Source organism: Phyllobates terribilis, unplaced genomic scaffold, assembly GCF_046119375.1.
Source record: "Phyllobates terribilis strain yellow unplaced genomic scaffold, ASM4611937v1 Scaffold_11__3_contigs__length_659146591, whole genome shotgun sequence".
Lineage (NCBI taxonomy): Eukaryota > Metazoa > Chordata > Amphibia > Anura > Dendrobatidae > Phyllobates > Phyllobates terribilis.
This window is the reverse complement of record NW_027362771.1, coordinates 644,787,961-644,809,064: the sequence shown is the minus strand read 5'-3', so window position 1 is coordinate 644,809,064 and position 21,104 is coordinate 644,787,961. Positions and strand designations below refer to the sequence as shown.

General features: G+C 47.6%; 1 protein-coding gene across 1 annotated transcript in view; it reads left to right on the top strand.

The window, feature by feature from the left end:
* The window catches only part of FBXO24 (F-box protein 24), a 181,071-nt gene that overhangs the window by 123,820 nt on the left and 36,147 nt on the right, over positions 1-21,104 (top strand). The window contains exon 11 of the mRNA XM_073655006.1: positions 12,701-12,993. Within this exon, the coding sequence (XP_073511107.1) occupies positions 12,701-12,993 (293 nt within the window). The remainder of the gene's footprint in view (positions 1-12,700; positions 12,994-21,104) is intronic.

Genomic DNA, 21,104 nt, shown 5'->3' with positions numbered 1-21,104 from the left:
TGTTACATAGGACTGTCAGTAATGTGCTGTGCTATCACTGTGTTATCTGCAGTGTTACATAGGACTGTCAGTAATGTGCTGTGCTATCATTGTGTTATCTGCGGTGTTACATAGGACTGTCGGTAATGTGCTGTGCTATCACTGTGTTATCTGCAGTGTTACATAGGACTGTCTGTAATGTGCTGTGCTATCACTGTGTTATCTGCAGTGTTACATAGGACTGTCTGTAATGTGCTGTGCTATCACTATGTTATCTGCAGCGTTACATAGGACTGTCTGTAATGTGCTGTGTTATCACTGTGTTATCTGAGGTGTTACATAGGACTGTCTGTAATGTGCTGTGCTATCACTGTGTTATCTGCAGTGTTACATAGGACTGTCGGTAATGTGCTGTGCTATCACTATGTTATCTGCGGTGTCACATAGGACTGTCTGTAATGTGCTGTGCTATCACAGTGTTATCTGCAGTGTTACATAGGACTGTCAGTAATGTGCTGTGCTATCACTGTGTTATCTGCAGTGTTACATAGGACTGTCGGTAATGTGCTGTGCTATCACTGTGTTATCTGCAGTGTTACATAGGACTGTCAGTAATGTGCTGTGCTATCACTGTGTTATCTGCAGTGTTACATAGGACTGTCGGTAATGTGCTGTGCTATCATTATGTTATCTGCAGTGTTACATAGGACTGTCTGTAATGTGCTGTGCTATCACTGTGTTATCTGCGATGTTACATAGGACTGTCTGTAATGTGCTGTGCTATCCCTGTGTTATCTGCAGTGTTACATAGGACTGTCAGTAATGTGCTGTGCTATCCCTGTGTTATCTGCAGTGTTACATAGGACTGTCGGTAATGTGCTGTGCTATCACTGTGTTATCTGCAGTGTTACATAGGACTGTCGGTAATGTGCTGTGCTATCACTGTGTTATCTGCAGTGTTACATAGGACTGTCAGTAATGTGCTGTGCTATCACTGTGTTATCTGCAGTGTTACATAGGACTGTCGGTAATGTGCTGTGCTACCATTATGTTATCTGCAGTGTTACATAGGACTGTCTGTAATGTGCTGTGCTATCACTGTGTTATCTGCGATGTTACATAGGACTGTCTGTAATGTGCTGTGCTATCCCTGTGTTATCTGCAGTGTTACATAGGACTGTCAGTAATGTGCTGTGCTATCACTGTGTTATCTGCAGTGTTACATAGGACTGTCGGTAATGTGCTGTGCTATCACTGTGTTATCTGCAGTGTTACATAGGACTGTCAGTAATGTGCTGTGCTATCACTGTGTTATCTGCAGTGTTACATAGGACTGTCGGTAATGTGCTGTGCTATCATTATGTTATCTGCAGTGTTACATAGGACTGTCGGTAATGTGCTGTGCTATCACTGTGTTATCTGCGATGTTACATAGGACTGTCTGTAATGTGCTGTGCTATCACTGTGTTATCTGCAGTGTTACATAGGACTGTCGGTAATGTGCTGTGCTATCACTGTGTTATCTGCAGTGTTACATAGGACTGTCAGTAATGTGCTGTGCTATCACTGTGTTATCTGCAGTGTTACATAGGACTGTCGGTAACGTGCTGTGCTATCATTATGTTATCTGCAGTGTTACATAGGACTGTCTGTAATGTGCTGTGCTATCACTGTGTTATCTGCGGTGTTACATAGGACTGTCTGTAATGTGCTGTGCTATCCTTGTGTTATCTGCGGTGTTACATAGGACTGTCTGTAATGTGCTGTGCTATCACTGTGTTATCTGCGGTGTTACATAGGACTGTCTGTAACGTGCTGTGCTATCATTGTGTTATCTGCAGTGTTACATAGGACTGTCTGTAATGTGCTGTGCTATCATTGTGTTATCTGCAGTGTTACATAGGACTGTCTGTAATGTGCTGTGCTATCACTGTGTTATCTGCAGTGTTACATAGGACTGTCTGTAATGTGCTGTGCTATCATTGTGTTATCTGCAGTGTTACATAGGACTGTCGGTAACGTGCTGTGCTATCATTGTGTTATCTGTGGTGTTACATAGGACTGTCTGTAATGTGCTGTGCTATCATTGTGTTATCTGCAGTGTTACATAGGACTGTCTGTAATGTGCTGTGCTATCATTGTGTTATCTGCAGTGTTACATAGGACTGTCTGTAATGTGCTGTGCTATCATTGTGTTATCTGCAGTGTTACATAGGACTGTCTGTAATGTGCTGTGCTATCACTGTGTTATCTGCAGTGTTACATAGGACTGTCTGTAATGTGCTGTGCTATCACTGTGTTATCTGCGGTGTTACATAGGACTGTCAGTAATGTGCTGTGCTATCATTGTGTTATCTGCAGTGTTACATAGGACTGTCTGTAATGTGCTGTGCTATCACTGTGTTATCTGCGGTGTTACATAGGACTGTCAGTAATGTGCTGTGCTATCACTGTGTTATCTGCGGTGTTACATAGGACTGTCTGTAATGTGCTGTGCTATCACTATGTTATCTGCAGCGTTACATAGGACTGTCTGTAATGTGCTGTGCTATCACTATGTTATCTGCAGTGTTACATAGGACTGTCGGTAATGTGCTGTGCTATCACTGTGTTATCTGCAGTGTTACATAGGACTGTCTGTAATGTGCTGTGCTATCACTGTGTTATCTGTGGTGTTACATAGGACTGTCTGTAATGTGCTGTGCTATCACTGTGTTATCTGCAGTGTTACATAGGACTGTCTGTAATGTGCTGTGCTATCACTGTTATCTGCAGTGTTACATAGGACTGATGGTAATGTGCTGTGCTATCACTGTGTTATCTGCAGTGTTACATAGGACTGTCTGTAATGTGCTGTGCTATCATTGTGTTATCTGCAGTGTTACATAGGACTGTCTGTAATGTGCTGTGCTATCATTGTGTTATCTGCAGTGTTACATAGGACTGTCTGTAATGTGCTGTGCTATCACTGTGTTATCTGCAGTGTTACATAGGACTGTCTGTAATGTGCTGTGCTATCACTGTGTTATCTGCAGTGTTACATAGGACTGTCGGTAACGTGCTGTGCTATCATTGTGTTATCTGCAGTGTTACATAGGACTGTCTGTAATGTGCTGTGCTATCATTGTGTTATCTGCAGTGTTACATAGGACTGTCGGTAACGTGCTGTGCTATCACTGTGTTATCTGCGATGTTACATAGGACTGTCTGTAATGTGCTGTGCTATCATTGTGTTATCTGCAGTGTTACATAGGACTGTCGGTAACGTGCTGTGCTATCACTGTGTTATCTGCGGTGTTACATAGGACTGTCTGTAATGTGCTGTGCTATCATTGTGTTATCTGCGGTGTTACATAGGACTGTCTGTAATGTGCTGTGCTATCCCTGTGTTATCTGCAGTGTTACATAGGACTGTCTGTAATGTGCTGTGCTATCACTGTGTTATCTGCGGTGTTACATAGGACTGTCTGTAATGTGCTGTGGTATCCCTGTGTTATCTGCAGTGTTACATAGGACTGTCTGTAATGTGCTGTGCTATCCCTGTGTTATCTGCAGTGTTACATAGGACTGTCTGTAATGTGCTGTGCTATCACTGTGTTATCTGCGGTGTTACATAGGACTGTCAGTAATGTGCTGTGCTATCACTGTGTTATCTGCAGTGTTACATAGGACTGTCTGTAATGTGCTGTGCTATCATTGTGTTATCTGCGATGTTACATAGGACTGTCTGTAATGTGCTGTGCTATCACTGTTATCTGCAGTGTTACATAGGACTGACGGTAATGTGCTGTGCTATCACTGTGTTATCTGCAGTGTTACATAGGACTGTCTGTAATGTGCTGTGCTATCATTGTGTTATCTGCAGTGTTACATAGGACTGTCTGTAATGTGCTGTGCTATCACTGTGTTATCTGCAGTGTTACATAGGACTGTCTGTAATGTGCTGTGCTATCACTGTGTTATCTGCAGTGTTACATAGGACTGTCTGTAATGTGCTGTGCTATCATTGTGTTATCTGCGGTGTTACATAGGACTGTCTGTAATGTGCTGTGCTATCACTGTGTTATCTGCAGTGTTACATAGGACTGTGAGTAATGTGCTGTGCTATCACTATGTTATCTGCAGTGTTACATAGGACTGTCTGTAATGTGCTGTGCTATGATTGTGTTATCTGCAGTGTTACCTAGGACTGTCGGTAATGTGCTGTGCTATCACTGTGTTATCTGCAGTGTTACATAGGACTGTCTGTAATGTGCTGTGCTATGATTGTGTTATCTGCAGTGTTACCTAGGACTGTCGGTAATGTGCTGTGCTATCATTGTGTTATCTGCAGTGTTACATAGGACTGTCTGTAATGTGCTGTGCTATCACTGTGTTATCTGAGTTGTTACATAGGACTGTCTGTAATGTGCTGTGCTATCATTGTGTTATCTGCAGTGTTACATAGGACTGTCTGTAATGTGCTGTGCTATCATTGTGTTATCTGCAGTGTTACACAGGACTGTCTGTAATGTGCTGTGCTATCACTGTGTTATCTGAGTTGTTACATAGGACTGTCTGTAATGTGCTGTGCTATCATTGTGTTATCTGCAGTGTTACATAGGACTGTCTGTAATGTGCTGTGCTATCACTGTGTTATCTGAGTTGTTACATAGGACTGTCTGTAATGTGCTGTGCTATCATTGTGTTATCTGCAGTGTTACATAGGACTGTCTGTAATGTGCTGTGCTATCATTGTGTTATCTGCGGTGTTACATAGGACTGTCTGTAATGTGCTGTGCTATCACTGTGTTATCTGCAGTGTTACATAGGACTGTGAGTAATGTGCTGTGCTATCACTATGTTATCTGCAGTGTTACATAGGACTGTCTGTAATGTGCTGTGCTATGATTGTGTTATCTGCAGTGTTACCTAGGACTGTCGGTAATGTGCTGTGCTATCACTGTGTTATCTGCAGTGTTACATAGAACTGTCTGTAATGTGCTGTGCTATCACTGTGTTATCTGAGTTGTTACATAGGACTGTCTGTAATGTGCTGTGCTATCATTGTGTTATCTGCAGTGTTACATAGGACTGTCTGTAATGTGCTGTGCTATCATTGTGTTATCTGCAGTGTTACACAGGACTGTCTGTAATGTGCTGTGCTATCACTGTGTTATCTGAGTTGTTACATAGGACTGTCTGTAATGTGCTCTGCTATCACTGTGTTATCTGCAGTGTTACACAGGACTGTCTGTAATGTGCTGTGCTATCACTGTGTTATCTGAGTTGTTACATAGGACTGTCTGTAATGTGCTGTGCTATCATTGTGTTATCTGCAGTGTTACATAGGACTGTCTGTAATGTGCTGTGCTATCACTGTGTTATCTGAGTTGTTACATAGGACTGTCTGTAATGTGCTGTGCTATCATTGTGTTATCTGCAGTGTTACATAGGACTGTCTGTAATGTGCTGTGCTATCATTGTGTTTTCTGTGGTGTTACATAGGACTGTCAGTAATGTGCTGTGCTATCATTGTGTTATCTGCAGTGTTACATAGGACTGTCGGTAATGTGCTGTGCTATCATTGTGTTATCTGCAGTGTTACATAGTACTGTCGGTAACGTGCTGTGCTATTACTGTTATCTGCAGTGTTACATAGGACTGTCTGTAATGTGCTGTGCTATCACTGTGTTATCTGCAGTGTTACATAGGACTGTCTGTAATGTGCTGTGCTATCATTGTGTTATCTGCAGTGTTACATAGGACTGTCGGTAATGTGCTGTGCTATCATTGTGTTATCTGCAGTGTTACATAGGACTGTCTGTAATGTGCTGTGCTATCACTGTGTTATCTGCAGTGTTACACAGGACTGTCGGTAACGTGCTGTGCTATCATTGTGTTATCTGCAGTGTTACACAGGACTGTCGGTAACGTGCTGTGCTATCATTGTGTTATCTGCAGTGTTACATAGGACTGTCGGTAACGTGCTGTGCTATTACTGTTATCTGCGGTATTACATAGGACTGTCTGTAATGTGCTGTGCTATCATTGTGTTATCTGCAGTGTTACATAGGACTGTCTGTAATGTGCTGTGCTATCACTGTGTTATCTGCGGTGTTACATAGGACTGTCAGTAATGTGCTGTGCTATCACTGTGTTATCTGCAGTGTTACATAGGACTGTCAGTAATGTGCTGTGCTATCATTGTGTTATCTGCGGTGTTACATAGGACTGTCGGTAATGTGCTGTGCTATCACTGTGTTATCTGCAGTGTTACATAGGACTGTCTGTAATGTGCTGTGCTATCACTGTGTTATCTGCAGTGTTACATAGGACTGTCTGTAATGTGCTGTGCTATCACTATGTTATCTGCAGCGTTACATAGGACTGTCTGTAATGTGCTGTGTTATCACTGTGTTATCTGAGGTGTTACATAGGACTGTCTGTAATGTGCTGTGCTATCACTGTGTTATCTGCAGTGTTACATAGGACTGTCGGTAATGTGCTGTGCTATCACTATGTTATCTGCGGTGTTACATAGGACTGTCTGTAATGTGCTGTGCTATCACTGTGTTATCTGCAGTGTTACATAGGACTGTCAGTAATGTGCTGTGCTATCCCTGTGTTATCTGCAGTGTTACATAGGACTGTCAGTAATGTGCTGTGCTATCACTGTGTTATCTGCAGTGTTACATAGGACTGTCTGTAATGTGCTGTGCTATCCCTGTGTTATCTGCAGTGTTACATAGGACTGTCGGTAATGTGCTGTGCTATCACTGTGTTATCTGCAGTGTTACATAGGACTGTCGGTAATGTGCTGTGCTATCACTGTGTTATCTGCAGTGTTACATAGGACTGTCAGTAATGTGCTGTGCTATCACTGTGTTATCTGCGATGTTACATAGGACTGTCTGTAATGTGCTGTGCTATCACTGTGTTATCTGCAGTGTTACATAGGACTGTCGGTAATGTGCTGTGCTATCACTGTGTTATCTGCAGTGTTACATAGGACTGTCAGTAATGTGCTGTGCTATCACTGTGTTATCTGCAGTGTTACATAGGACTGTCGGTAACGTGCTGTGCTATCATTATGTTATCTGCAGTGTTACATAGGACTGTCTGTAATGTGCTGTGCTATCACTGTGTTATCTGCGGTGTTACATAGGACTGTCTGTAACTTGCTGTGCTATCATTGTGTTATCTGCAGTGTTACATAGGACTGTCTGTAATGTGCTGTGCTATCATTGTGTTATCTGCAGTGTTACATAGGACTGTCTGTAATGTGCTGTGCTATCACTGTGTTATCTGCAGTGTTACATAGGACTGTCTGTAATGTGCTGTGCTATCATTGTGTTATCTGCAGTGTTACATAGGACTGTCGGTAACGTGCTGTGCTATCATTGTGTTATCTGTGGTGTTACATAGGACTGTCTGTAATGTGCTGTGCTATCATTGTGTTATCTGCAGTGTTACATAGGACTGTCTGTAATGTGCTGTGCTATCATTGTGTTATCTGCAGTGTTACATAGGACTGTCTGTAATATGCTATGCTATCACTGTGTTATCTGCGGTGTTACATAGGACTGTCTGTAATGTGCTGTGCTATCACTGTTATCTGCAGTGTTACATAGGACTGTCTGTAATGTGCTGTGCTATCATTGTGTTATCTGCAGTGTTACATAGGACTGTCTGTAATGTGCTGTGCTATCACTGTGTTATCTGCAGTGTTACATAGGACTGTCTGTAATGTGCTGTGCTATCACTGTGTTATCTGCGGTGTTACATAGGACTGTCAGTAATGTGCTGTGCTATCATTGTGTTATCTGCAGTGTTACATAGGACTGTCAGTAATGTGCTGTGCTATCACTGTGTTATCTGCAGTGTTACATAGGACTGTCTGTAATGTGCTGTGCTATCACTGTGTTATCTGCGGTGTTACATAGGACTGTCAGTAATGTGCTGTGCTATCATTGTCTTATCTGCAGTGTTACATAGGACTGTCTGTAATGTGCTGTGCTATCACTATGTTATCTGCAGCGTTACATAGGACTGTCTGTAATGTGCTGTGCTATCACTATGTTATCTGCAGTGTTACATAGGACTGTCGGTAATGTGCTGTGCTATCACTATGTTATCTGAAGTGTTACATAGGACTGTCTGTAATGTGCTGTGCTATCACTGTTATCTGCAGTGTTACATAGGACTGATGGTAATGTGCTGTGCTATCACTGTGTTATCTGCAGTGTTACATAGGACTGTCTGTAATGTGCTGTGCTATCACTGTGTTATCTGCAGTGTTACATAGGACTGTCTGTAATGTGCTGTGCTATCACTGTGTTATCTGCAGTGTTACATAGGACTGTCGGTAACGTGCTGTGCTATCACTGTGTTATCTGCGATGTTACATAGGACTGTCTGTAATGTACTGTGCTATCATTGTGTTATCTGCAGTGTTACATAGGACTGTCGGTAACGTGCTGTGCTATCACTGTGTTATCTGCGGTGTTACATAGGACTGTCTGTAATGTGCTGTGCTATCATTGTGTTATCTGCGGTGTTACATAGGACTGTCTGTAATGTGCTGTGCTATCCCTGTGTTATCTGCAGTGTTACATAGGACTGTCTGTAATGTGCTGTGCTATCACTGTGTTATCTGCGGTGTTACATAGGACTGTCTGTAATGTGCTGTGGTATCCCTGTGTTATCTGCAGTGTTACATAGGACTGTCTGTAATGTGCTGTGCTATCCCTGTGTTATCTGCAGTGTTACATAGGACTGTCTGTAATGTGCTGTGCTATCACTGTGTTATCTGCGGTGTTACATAGGACTGTCAGTAATGTGCTGTGCTATCACTGTGTTATCTGCAGTGTTACATAGGACTGTCTGTAATGTGCTGTGCTATCATTGTGTTATCTGCGATGTTACATAGGACTGTCTGTAATGTGCTGTGCTATCACTGTTATCTGCAGTGTTACATAGGACTGACGATAATGTGCTGTGCTATCACTGTGTTATCTGCAGTGTTACATAGGACTGTCTGTAATGTGCTGTGCTATCATTGTGTTATCTGCAGTGTTACATAGGACTGTCTGTAATGTGCTGTGCTATCACTGTGTTATCTGCAGTGTTACATAGGACTGTCTGTAATGTGCTGTGCTATCACTGTGTTATCTGCAGTGTTACATAGGACTGTGAGTAATGTGCTGTGCTATCACTGTGTTATCTGCAGTGTTACATAGGACTGTCTGTAATGTGCTGTGCTATGATTGTGTTATCTGCAGCGTTACATAGGACTGTCGGTAATGTGCTGTGCTATGATTGTGTTATCTGCAGCGTTACCTAGGACTGTCCGTAATGTGCTGTGCTATCACTGTGTTATCTGCAGTGTTACATAGGACTGTCGGTAATGTGCTCTGCTATCACTGTGTTATCTGCAGTGTTACATAGAACTGTCAGTAATGTGCTGTGCTATCATTGTGTTATCTGCAGCGTTACATAGGACTGTCGGTAATGTGCTATGCTATCACTGTGTTATCTGCAGCGTTACATAGGACTGACGGTAATGTGCTGTGCTATCACTGTGTTATCTGCAGTGTTACATAGGACTGTCTGTAATGTGCTGTGCTATCATTGTGTTATCTGCAGTGTTACATAGGACTGTCGGTAACGTGCTGTGCTATCACTGTGTTATCTGCAGCGTTACATAGGACTGTCTGTAATGTGCTATGCTATCACTGTGTTATCTGTGGTGTTACATAGGACTGTCTGTAATGTGCTGTGCTATCACTGTGTTAACTGGAGTGTTACATAGGACTGTCGGTAACGTGCTGTGCTATCACTATGTTATCTGCGGCGTTACATAGGACTGACGGTAATGTGCTGTGCTATCACTGTGTTATCTGCAGTGTTACATAGGACTGTCGGTAATGTGCTGTGTTATCACTGTGTTATCTGCAGTGTTACATAGGACTGTCTGTAATGTGCTGTGCTATCACTATGTTATCTGCAGTGTTACATAGGACTGTCTGTAATGTGCTATGCTATCCCTGTGTTATCTGCGGTGTTACATAGGACTGTCGGTAATGTGCTGTGCTATCACTGTGTTAACTGGAGTGTTACATAGGACTGTCGGTAATGTGCTGTGCTATCATTGTGTTATCTGCAGTGTTACATAGGACTGTCTGTAATGTGCTATGCTATCACTGTGTTATCTGTGGTGTTACATAGGACTGTCGGTAATGTGCTATGCTATCACTGTGTTATCTGAGGTGTTACATAGGACTGTCTGTAATGTGCTGTGCAATCACTGTGTTATCTGCGGTGTTACATAGGACTGTCGGTAATGTGCTATGCTATCACTGTGTTATCTGCGGTGTTACATAGGACTGTCTGTAATGTGCTGTGCTATCACTATGTTATCTGCAGTGTTACATAGGACTGTCGGTAATGTGCTGTGCTATCACTGTTATCTGCAGTGTTACATAGGACTGTCGGTAATGTGCTATGCAATCACTGTGTTATCTGCAGTGTTACATAGGACTGTCGGTAATGTGCTATGCTATCACTGTGTTATCTGCGGTGTTACATAGGACTGTCTGTAATGTGCTGTGCTATCACTGTTATCTGCAGTGTTACATAGGACTGTCTGTAATGTGCTGTGCTATCATTGTGTTATCTGCAGTGTTACATAGGACTGTCTGTAATGTGCTGTGCTATCACTATGTTATCTGAGGTGTTACATAGGACTGTCTGTAATGTGCTGTGCAATCACTGTGTTATCTGCGGTGTTACATAGGACTGTCGGTAATGTGCTATGCTATCACTGTGTTATCTGCGGTGTTACATAGGACTGTCTGTAATGTGCTGTGCTATCACTATGTTATCTGCAGTGTTACATAGGACTGTCGGTAATGTGCTGTGCTATCACTGTTATCTGCAGTGTTACATAGGACTGTCGGTAATGTGCTATGCAATCACTGTGTTATCTGCAGTGCTACATAGGACTGTCGGTAATGTGCTATGCTATCACTGTGTTATCTGCGGTGTTACATAGGACTGCCTGTAATGTGCTGTGCTATCACTATGTTATCTGCAGCGTTACATAGGACTGTCTGTAATGTGCTGTGCTATCACTATGTTATCTGCAGTGTTACATAGGACTGTCGGTAATGTGCTGTGCTATCACTATGTTTACTGCAGTGTTACATAGGACTGTCTGTAATGTGCTGTGCTATCACTGTTATCTGCAGTGTTACATAGTACTGACGGTAATGTGCTGTGCTATCACTGTGTTATCTGCGGTGTTACATAGGACTGTCTGTAATGTGCTGTGCTATCACTATGTTATCTGCAGTGTTACATAGGACTGTCGGTAACGTGCTGTGCTATCACTGTGTTATCTGCGATGTTACATAGGACTGTCTGTAATGTGCTGTGCTATCATTGTGTTATCTGCGATGTTACATAGGACTGTCTGTAATGTGCTGTGCTATTGTGTTATCTGCAGCGTTACATAGGGCTGTCGGTAACGTGCTGTGCTATCACTGTGTTATCTGCAGTGTTACATAGGACTGTCTGTAATGTGCTATGCTATCCCTGTGTTATCTGCGGTGTTACATAGGACTGTCGGTAATGTGCTGTGCTATCACTGTGTTAACTGGAGTGTTACATAGGACTGTCGGTAATGTGCTGTGCTATCATTGTGTTATCTGCAGTGTTACATAGGACTGTCTGTAATGTGCTATGCTATCACTGTGTTATCTGCGGTGTTACATAGGACTGTCTGTAATGTGCTGTGCTATCACTGTTATCTGCAGTGTTACATAGGACTGTCGGTAATGTGCTATGCTATCACTGTGTTATCTGCGGTGTTACATAGGACTGTCTGTAATGTGCTGTGCTATCACTGTTATCTGCAGTGTTACATAGGACTGTCGCTAATGTGCTATGCAATCACTGTGTTATCTGCGGTGTTACATAGGACTGTCGGTAATGTGCTATGCTATCACTGTGTTATCTGCGGTGTTACATAGGACTGTCTGTAATGTGCTGTGCTATCACTATGTTATCTGCAGTGTTACATAGGACTGTCGGTAATGTGCTGTGCTATCACTGTTATCTACAGTGTTACATAGGACTGTCGGTAATGTGCTATGCAATCACTGTGTTATCTGCAGTGTTACATAGGACTGTCGGTAATGTGCTATGCTATCACTGTGTTATCTGCGGTGTTACATTGGACTGCCTGTAATGTGCTGTGCTATCACTATGTTATCTGCAGTGTTACATAGGACTGTCGGTAATGTGCTGTGCTATCACTGTTATCTGCAGTGTTACATAGGACTGTCTGTAATGTGCTATGCTATCACTATGTTATCTGTGGTGTTACATAGGACTGTCAGTAATGTGCTGTGCTATCATTGTGTTATCTGCAGTGTTACATAGGACTGTCTGTAATGTGCTGTGCTATCACTATGTTATCTGCAGTGTTACATAGGACTGTCTGTAATGTGCTGTGCTATCACTGTGTTATCTGAGGTGTTACATAGGACTGTCAGTAATGTGCTGTGCTATCACTGTGTTATCTGCGGTGTTACATAGGACTGTCTGTAATGTGCTGTGCTATCACTGTGTTATCTGCGGTGTTACATAGGACTGACGGTAATGTGCTGTGCTATCACTGTGTTATCTGTGGTGTTACATAGGACTGCTGTACATAATGTCCCGCTTCTCCTGGCAGATTCCGGTTTGTGCCCGCCGTATCTCCTCGACCCGGAACTGTCTGTATATCATGAGCAGTTATGACACCGAGGAGAACCCTATGTACTGTGACCGTCCCGGCAGCAGCGTGGAGGAGGACGCGGCGGTGGTGCAGGTCTGGGAGGAGTGTCTGAACCAGCTGCGGCGCTGCACCAATGTCCATGAGAGTGTGGCCAAGACCAAGGACTTCATCCGCCACTTAGCCCTGCCGGAGTATCAGAAGGACTGGCTGTGGGACGCACTGGGCATGATACAGCGGACCGCCGAGACCGGGTAGGACGAGCGGCTACCAGCCACAGCAGCAAGAAGGTAGCAGATAATAAAGTTATCAAAAGAAGAAGTGGCGTCTGTGAGAGAGAAACAACCCCAAATATCTGATACCACCCAGTACTGCCTGATAACACCCAGTACTGCCTGATACCCCAACCTGCCCCGAATACCCGATACCACCCAGTACTGCCTGATACCACCCAGTACTGCCTGATACCCCAACCTGCTCCGAATACCCGATACCATCCATTACTGCCTGATACCACCCAGTACTGCCTGATACCCCAACCTGCTCCGAATACCCGATACCATCCATTACTGCCTGATACCACCCAGTACTGCCTGATACCCCAACCTGCTCCGAATACCCGATACCATCCATTACTGCCTGATACCACCCAGTACTGCCTGATACCACCCAGTACTGCCTGATACCCCAACCTGCTCCGAATACCTGATACCACCCAGTACTGCCTGATACCACCCAGTACTGCCTGATACCCCAACCTGCCCCAATACCTGATACCACCCAGTACTGCCTGATACCACACAGTACTGCCTGATACCCCAACCTGCCCCGAATACCTGATACCACCCAGTACTGCCTGATACCACCCAGTACTGCCTCATACCACCCAGTACTGCCTCATACCACCCAGTACTGCCTGATACCCCAACCTGCTCCGAATACCCGATACCATCCATTACTGCCTGATACCACCCAGTACTGCCTGATACCACCCAGTACTGCCTGATACCACCCAGTACTGCCTGATACCCCAACCTGCTCCGAATACCCGATATCATCCATTACTGCCTGATACCACCCAGTACTGCCTGATACCACCCAGTACTGCCTGATACCACCCAGTACTGCCTGATACCCCAACCTGCTCCGAATACCCGATACCATCCAGTACTGCCTGATACCACCCAGTACTGCCTGATACCCCAACCTGCTCCGAATATCCGATACCACCCAGTATTTCCTGATAACACCCTGTACTGCCTGATACCCTAACCTGCTCTGAATACCCGATACCACCCAGTACTGCCTGATACCACCATTACTGCCTGATACCACCCAGTACTGCCTACCACCCTGTACTGCCTGATACCACCCTGTACTGCCTAATACCCTAACCTGCTCCGAATACCCGATACCATCCAGTACTGCCTGATACCACCCAGTACTGCCTGATACCCCAACTTGCTCCGAATACCTGATACCATCCAGTATTTCCTGATACCACCCAGTACTGCCTGATACCCTAACCTGCTCTGAATACCCGATACCACCCAGTACTGCCTGATACCACCCAGTACTGCCTGATACCCCAACCTGCTCCGAATACCCGATACCTCCCAGTACTGCCTGATACCACCCAGTACTGCCTGATACCCCAACCTGCTCCGAATACCCGATACCACCCTGTACTGCCTGATACCCTAACCTGCTCCCAATACCCGATACCACCCAGTACTGCCTGATACCATCCTGTACTGCCTGATACCCCAACCTTCCCAGAATACCCAATACCACCCTGTACTGCCTGATACCACCCTGTACTGCCTGATATCCTAACCTGCCCCGAATACCCGATACCACCCTGTACTGCCTGATACCACCTTGTACTGCCTGATACCCCAACCTGCCCCAAATACCCGATACCTCCCTGTACTGCCTGATACCCCAACCTGCCCCGAATACCCGATACCACCCAGTACTGCCTGATACCAACCTGCCCCGAATACCCGATACCACCCTGTACTGCCTGATACCACCCTGTACTGCCTGATAACCCAACCTGCCCCGAATACCCGATACCACCCTGTACTGCCTGATACCACCCAGTACTGCCTGACAATCCAACCTGCCCCGAATACCCGATACCACCCTGTACTGCCTGATGCCACCCTGTACTGCCCGATACCCCAACCTGCCCTGAATACCCGATACCACCCTGTACTGCCTGATGCCACCCTGTACTGCCTGACAATCCAACCTGCCCCGAATACCCGATACCACCCTGTACTGCCTGATACCACCCTGTACTGCCTGATACCACCCTGTACTGCCCGATATCCCAACCTGCCCCGAATACCCGATACCACCCTGTACTGCCTGATACCCCAACCTGCCCGCATACCCGATATCAGCCTGTACTGCCTGATACCCCAACCTGCCCCGAATACCCGATACCACCCTGTATTGCCTGATACCACCCAGTACTGCCTCATGTCCCAACCTGCCCCGAATACCTAATACCACCCTGTACTGCCTGATACCCCAACCTGCCCCAAATACCCGATACCACCCTGTACTGCCTGATATCCCAACCAGCCCCGAATACCCACTATCACCCTGTACTACCTGATACCCCATCCTGCCCCGAATACCCGATACCACCCTGTCCTGCTTGATACCCCAACCTGCCGCGAATACTCGATACCACCCTGTATTGCCTGATACCACCCAGTACTGCCTCATGTCCCAACCTGCCCCGAATACCTAATACCACCCTGTACTGCCTGATACCCCAACCTGCCCCGAATACCCGATATCAGCCTGTACTGCCTGATACCCCAACCTGCCCCGAATACCCGATACCACCCTGTATTGCCTGATACCACCCAGTACTGCCTCATGTCCCAACCTGCCCCGAATACCTAATACCACCCTGTACTGCCTGATACCCCAACCTGCCCCAAATACCCGATACCACCCTGTACTGCCTGATATCCCAACCAGCCCCGAATACCCACTATCACCCTGTACTACCTGATACCCCATCCTGCCCCGAATACCCGATACCACCCTGTCCTGCTTGATACCCCAACCTGCCGCGAATACTCGATACCACCTTGTACTGTCTCATACCACAACCTGCCCCGAATACCCGATACCATCCTGTACTGCCTGATACCACCTTGTAATGCCTGATGGCCCAAACTGCCCCGAATACCTGATACCACCCTGTACTGCCTGATACCACCGTGTACTGCCTGATACATCCCTGTACTGCCTGATACCCCAACCTGCCCGAATACCCAATACCACCCTGTACTGCCTGACACCCCAACGTGCCCGAATACCCAATACCACCCTGTACTGCCTGATGGCCCAACCTGCCCCGAATACCCGATACCACCCTGTACTGCCTGATAACCAACCTGCGCCGAATACCCAATACCACCCTGTACTGCCTGATACCACCCTGTACTGCCTGATACCCCAACTTGCCCTTAATACCCTATACCACCCTGTACTGCCTGATACCCCAACCTTTACCGAATACCCGAAACCACCCTGTACTGCCTGATGGCCCAACCTGCCCCGAATACTTGATACCACCCTGTACTGCGTGATAACCAACCTGCCCCGAATACCTGATACCACCCTGTACAGCCTAATGGCCCAACCTGCCCCAAATACCCAATACCACCCTGTACTGCCTGATACCACCCTGTACTGCCTGATAACCCAACCTGCCCCAATACCCGATACCACCCTCTACTGCCTGATACCCCAACCTGTCCCGAATACCCGATACCACCCTGTACTGCCTGATACCACCCAGTACTGCCTGATACCCCAACCTGCCCCAATACCCGATACCACCCTGTACTGCCTGATACCACCCAGTACTGCCCGATACCCCCCTGTACTGCCTGATACCACCCTGTACTGCCTGATACCGCAACCTGCCCCAAATACCCGATACCACCCTATACTGCCTGATACCCCAACCTGCCCCGAATACCCGATACCACCCTGTACTGCCTGATACCACCCTGTACTGACTGATACCCCAACCTGCCCTGAATACCCGATACCACCCTGTACTGCCTGATACCCCAACTTGCCCCAAATACCCAATACCACCCTGTGCTGCCTGATACCCCAAACTGCCCCAAATAACCAATACCACCCTGTACTGCCTGAAACCCCAACCTGCCCGAATACCCGATACCTCCCTGTACTATCTGATACCCGATACCACCCTATACTGCCTGATGGCTCAACCTGCCCCGAATACCCGATACCACCCTGTACTGCCTGATACCACCCTGTACTGACTGATACCCCAACTTGCCCCAAATACCCAATACCACCCTGTACTGCCTGATACCCCAAGCTGCCCCAAATAACCAATACCACCCTGTACTGCCTGATACCCCAACCTGCCCCGAATACCCAATACCACCCAGTACTGCCTGATACCACCCTGTACTGCCTGATACCCCCAACCTGCCCTGAATACCCGATAGCCCCCTGTACTGCCTGATACCCCAACCTGCCCCAAATACCCGATACCACCCTATACTGCCTGATACCACCCTGTACTGCCTGATACCCAACCTGCCCCGAATACCCGATAACACCCTGTACTGCCCGATACCACCCTGTACTGCCTGATACTGCAAAGTGCCCGAATACCCGATAACACCCTGTACTGCCTGATACCCCAACCTGTCCCGAATACCCTATACCACCCTGTACTGCCTGATACCCCAACCTGCCCCAAATAAGCAATACCACCCTGTACTGTCTGATACCCAACCTGCCCCGAATACCCGATACCACCCTGTACTGCCTGATACCACCCTGTACTGCCTGATACTCCAACCTGCCCCGAATACCCGATACCACCCTGTACTGCCTGATACCACAACCTGCCCCAAATAAGCAATACTACCCTGTACTGCCTGACGGCCCAACCTGCCCCGAATACCTGATACCACCCTGTACTGCCTGATACCCCAACCTGCCCCAAATACCCGATACCACCCTGTACTGCCTGATACCCCGACCTGCCCGAATACCCGATACCACCCTGTACTGCCTGATACCCCATCCTGCCCCAAATACCCAATAACACCCTGTACTGCCTGATGGCCCAACCTGCCCCGAATACCCGATACCACCCAGTACTGCCTGATACCCCAACCTGCCCCAAATACCCAATACCACCCTGTACTGCCTGATAACCAACCTACCCCAAATACCCGATAACACCCTCTACTGCCTGATACCCCAACCTGTCCCGAATACCCGATACCACCCTGTACTGCCTGATACCACCCAGTACTGCCTGATACCCCAACCTGCCCCAATACCCGATACCACCCTGTACTGCCTGATACCACCCAGTACTGCCTGATACCCCAACCTGTCCCGAATACCCGATACCACCCTGTACTGCCTGATTCCACCCTGTACTGCCTGATACCACCCAGTACTGCCTGATACCGCAACCTGCCCAAAATACCCGATACCACCCTATACTGCCTGATACCCCAACCTGCCCCGAATACCCGATACCACCCTGTACTGCCTGATACCACCCTGTACTGACTGATACCCCAACCTGCCCTGAATACCCGATACCACCCTGTACTGCCTGATACCCCAACTTGCCCCAAATACTCAATACCACCCTGTGCTGCCTGATACCCCAAACTGCCCCAAATAACCAATACCACCCTGTACTGCCTGAAACCCCAACCTGCCCGAATACCCGATACCTCCCTGTACTATCTGATACCCCAACCTGCCCCAAATACCCGATACCACCCTATACTGCCTGATGGCTCAACCTGCCCCGAATACCCGATACCACCCTGTACTGACTGATACCCCAACTTGCCCCAAATACCCAATACCACCCTGTACTGCCTGATACCCCAAGCTGCCCCAAATAACCAATACCACCCTGTACTGCCTGATACCCCAACCTGCCCCGAATACCCAATACCACCCTGTACTGCCTGATACCCCCAACCTGCCCTGAATACCCGATAGCCCCCTGTACTGCCTGATACCCCAACCTGCCCCAAATACCCGATACCACCCTATACTGCCTGATACCACCCTGTACTGCCTGATACCCAACCTGCCCCGAATACCCGATAACACCCTGTACTGCCTGATACCACCCTGTACTGCCTGATACTGCAAAGTGCCCGAATACCCGACAACACCCTGTACTGCCTGATACCCCAACCTGTCCCGAATACCCTATACCACCCTGTACTGCCTGATACCCCAACCTGCCCCAAATAAGCAATACCACCCTGTACTGTCTGATACCCAACCTGCCCCGAATACCCGATACCACCCTGTACTGCCTGATACCACCCTGTACTGCCTGATACTCCAACCTGCCCCGAATACCCGATACCACCCTGTACTGCCTGATACCACAACCTGCCCCAAATAAGCAATACTACCCTGTAGTGCCTGACGGCCCAACCTGCCCCGAATACCTGATACCACCCTGTACTGCCTGATACCCCAACCTGCCCCAAATACCCGATACCACCCTGTACTGCCTGATACCCCATCCTGCCCCAAATACCCAATACCACCCTGTACTGCCTGATGGCCCAACCTGCCCCGAATACCCGATACCACCCAGTACTGCCTGATACCCCAACCTGCCCCAAATACCCAATACCACCCTGTACTGCCTGATACCCCAACCTGCCCCGAATACCCGATACCACCCTGTACTGCCTGATACCCCAACCTGCCCGAATACCCGATACCACCCTGTACTGCCTGATACCCCATCCTGCCCCAAATACCCAATACCACCCTGTACTGCCTGATGGCCCAACCTGCCCCGAATACCCGATACCACCCTGTTCTGCCTGATGCCCCAACCTGCCCCAAATATCCAATACCACCCTGTACTGCCTGATACCCCAACCTGCCCCAAATACCCAATACCACCCTGTACTGCCTGATACCCCAACCTGCCCCGAATACCCGATACCACCCTGTACTGCCTGATACCCCAACCTGCCCCGAATACCTGATACCACCCTGTACTGCCTGATACCCCAACCTGTCCCGAATAGCCGATACCACCCTGTACTGCCTGATGGCCCAACCTGCCCCGAATACCTGATACCACCCTGTACTGCCTGATACCCCAACCTGTCCCGAATAGCCGATACCACCCTGTACTGCCTGATGGCCCAACCTGCCCCGAATACCTGATACCACCCTTGACTGCCTGATACCACCCTGTACTGCCTGATACCCGATACCACCCTGTACTGCCTGATACCCGATACCACCCTGTACTGCCTGATACCCAATACCACCCTGTACTGCCTGATACCCGATACCACCCTGTACTGCCTGATACCCCAACCTGCACCGAATACCCGATACCACCCTGTACTGCCTGATACCCCAGCCTGCCCCAAATACCCGATACCACCCTGTACTACCTGATACCCCAACCTGTCCTGGATACTTGATACCACCCTGTACTGTCTCATACCCCAACCTGCCCCGAATACCCTATACCACCCTGTACTTCCTGATACCCCAACCTGCCCTGAATACCCAATACCACCCTGTACTGCCTGATACCCCAACCTGCCCCCAATACCCGATAACACCCTGTACTGCCTGATACCACCCTGTACTGCCTGATACCCCAACCTGCCCGAATACCCAATACCACCCTGTACTGCCTGATACCCCAACCTGCCCCGAATACGTGATACCACCCTGTACTGCCTGATACCCCAACCTGCCCCGAATACCCGATACCTCCCTGTACTACCTGATATCCCAACCTGCCCTGGATACTTGATACCACCCTGTACTGTCTCATACCCCAACCTGCCCTGAATACCCGATACCACCCTGTACTGCCTGATACCACCCAGTACTGCTTGATACCAGAACCTGCCCCGAATACCCGATACTTCCCTGTACTGCCTGATAATCTAATCCTGCCCTGAATACCCGATACCACCCTGTACTGCCCGATACCCCAACCTGCCCTGAATACCCGATACCACCCTGTACTGCCCGATACCCCAACCTGCCCTGAATACCCGATACCACCCTGTCCTGCCTGATACCACCCTGTACTGCCCGATACCCCAACCTGCCCTGAATACCCGATACCACCCTGTCCTGCCTGATACCACCCAGTACTGCCTGATACCACCCTGTACTGCCTGACAATCCAACCTGCCCCGAATACCCGATATCTCCCTGTACTGCCTGATACCACCCTGTACTGCCTGATATCCCAACCTGCCCCGAATACCCGATACCACCCTGTACTGCCTGATACCACCCT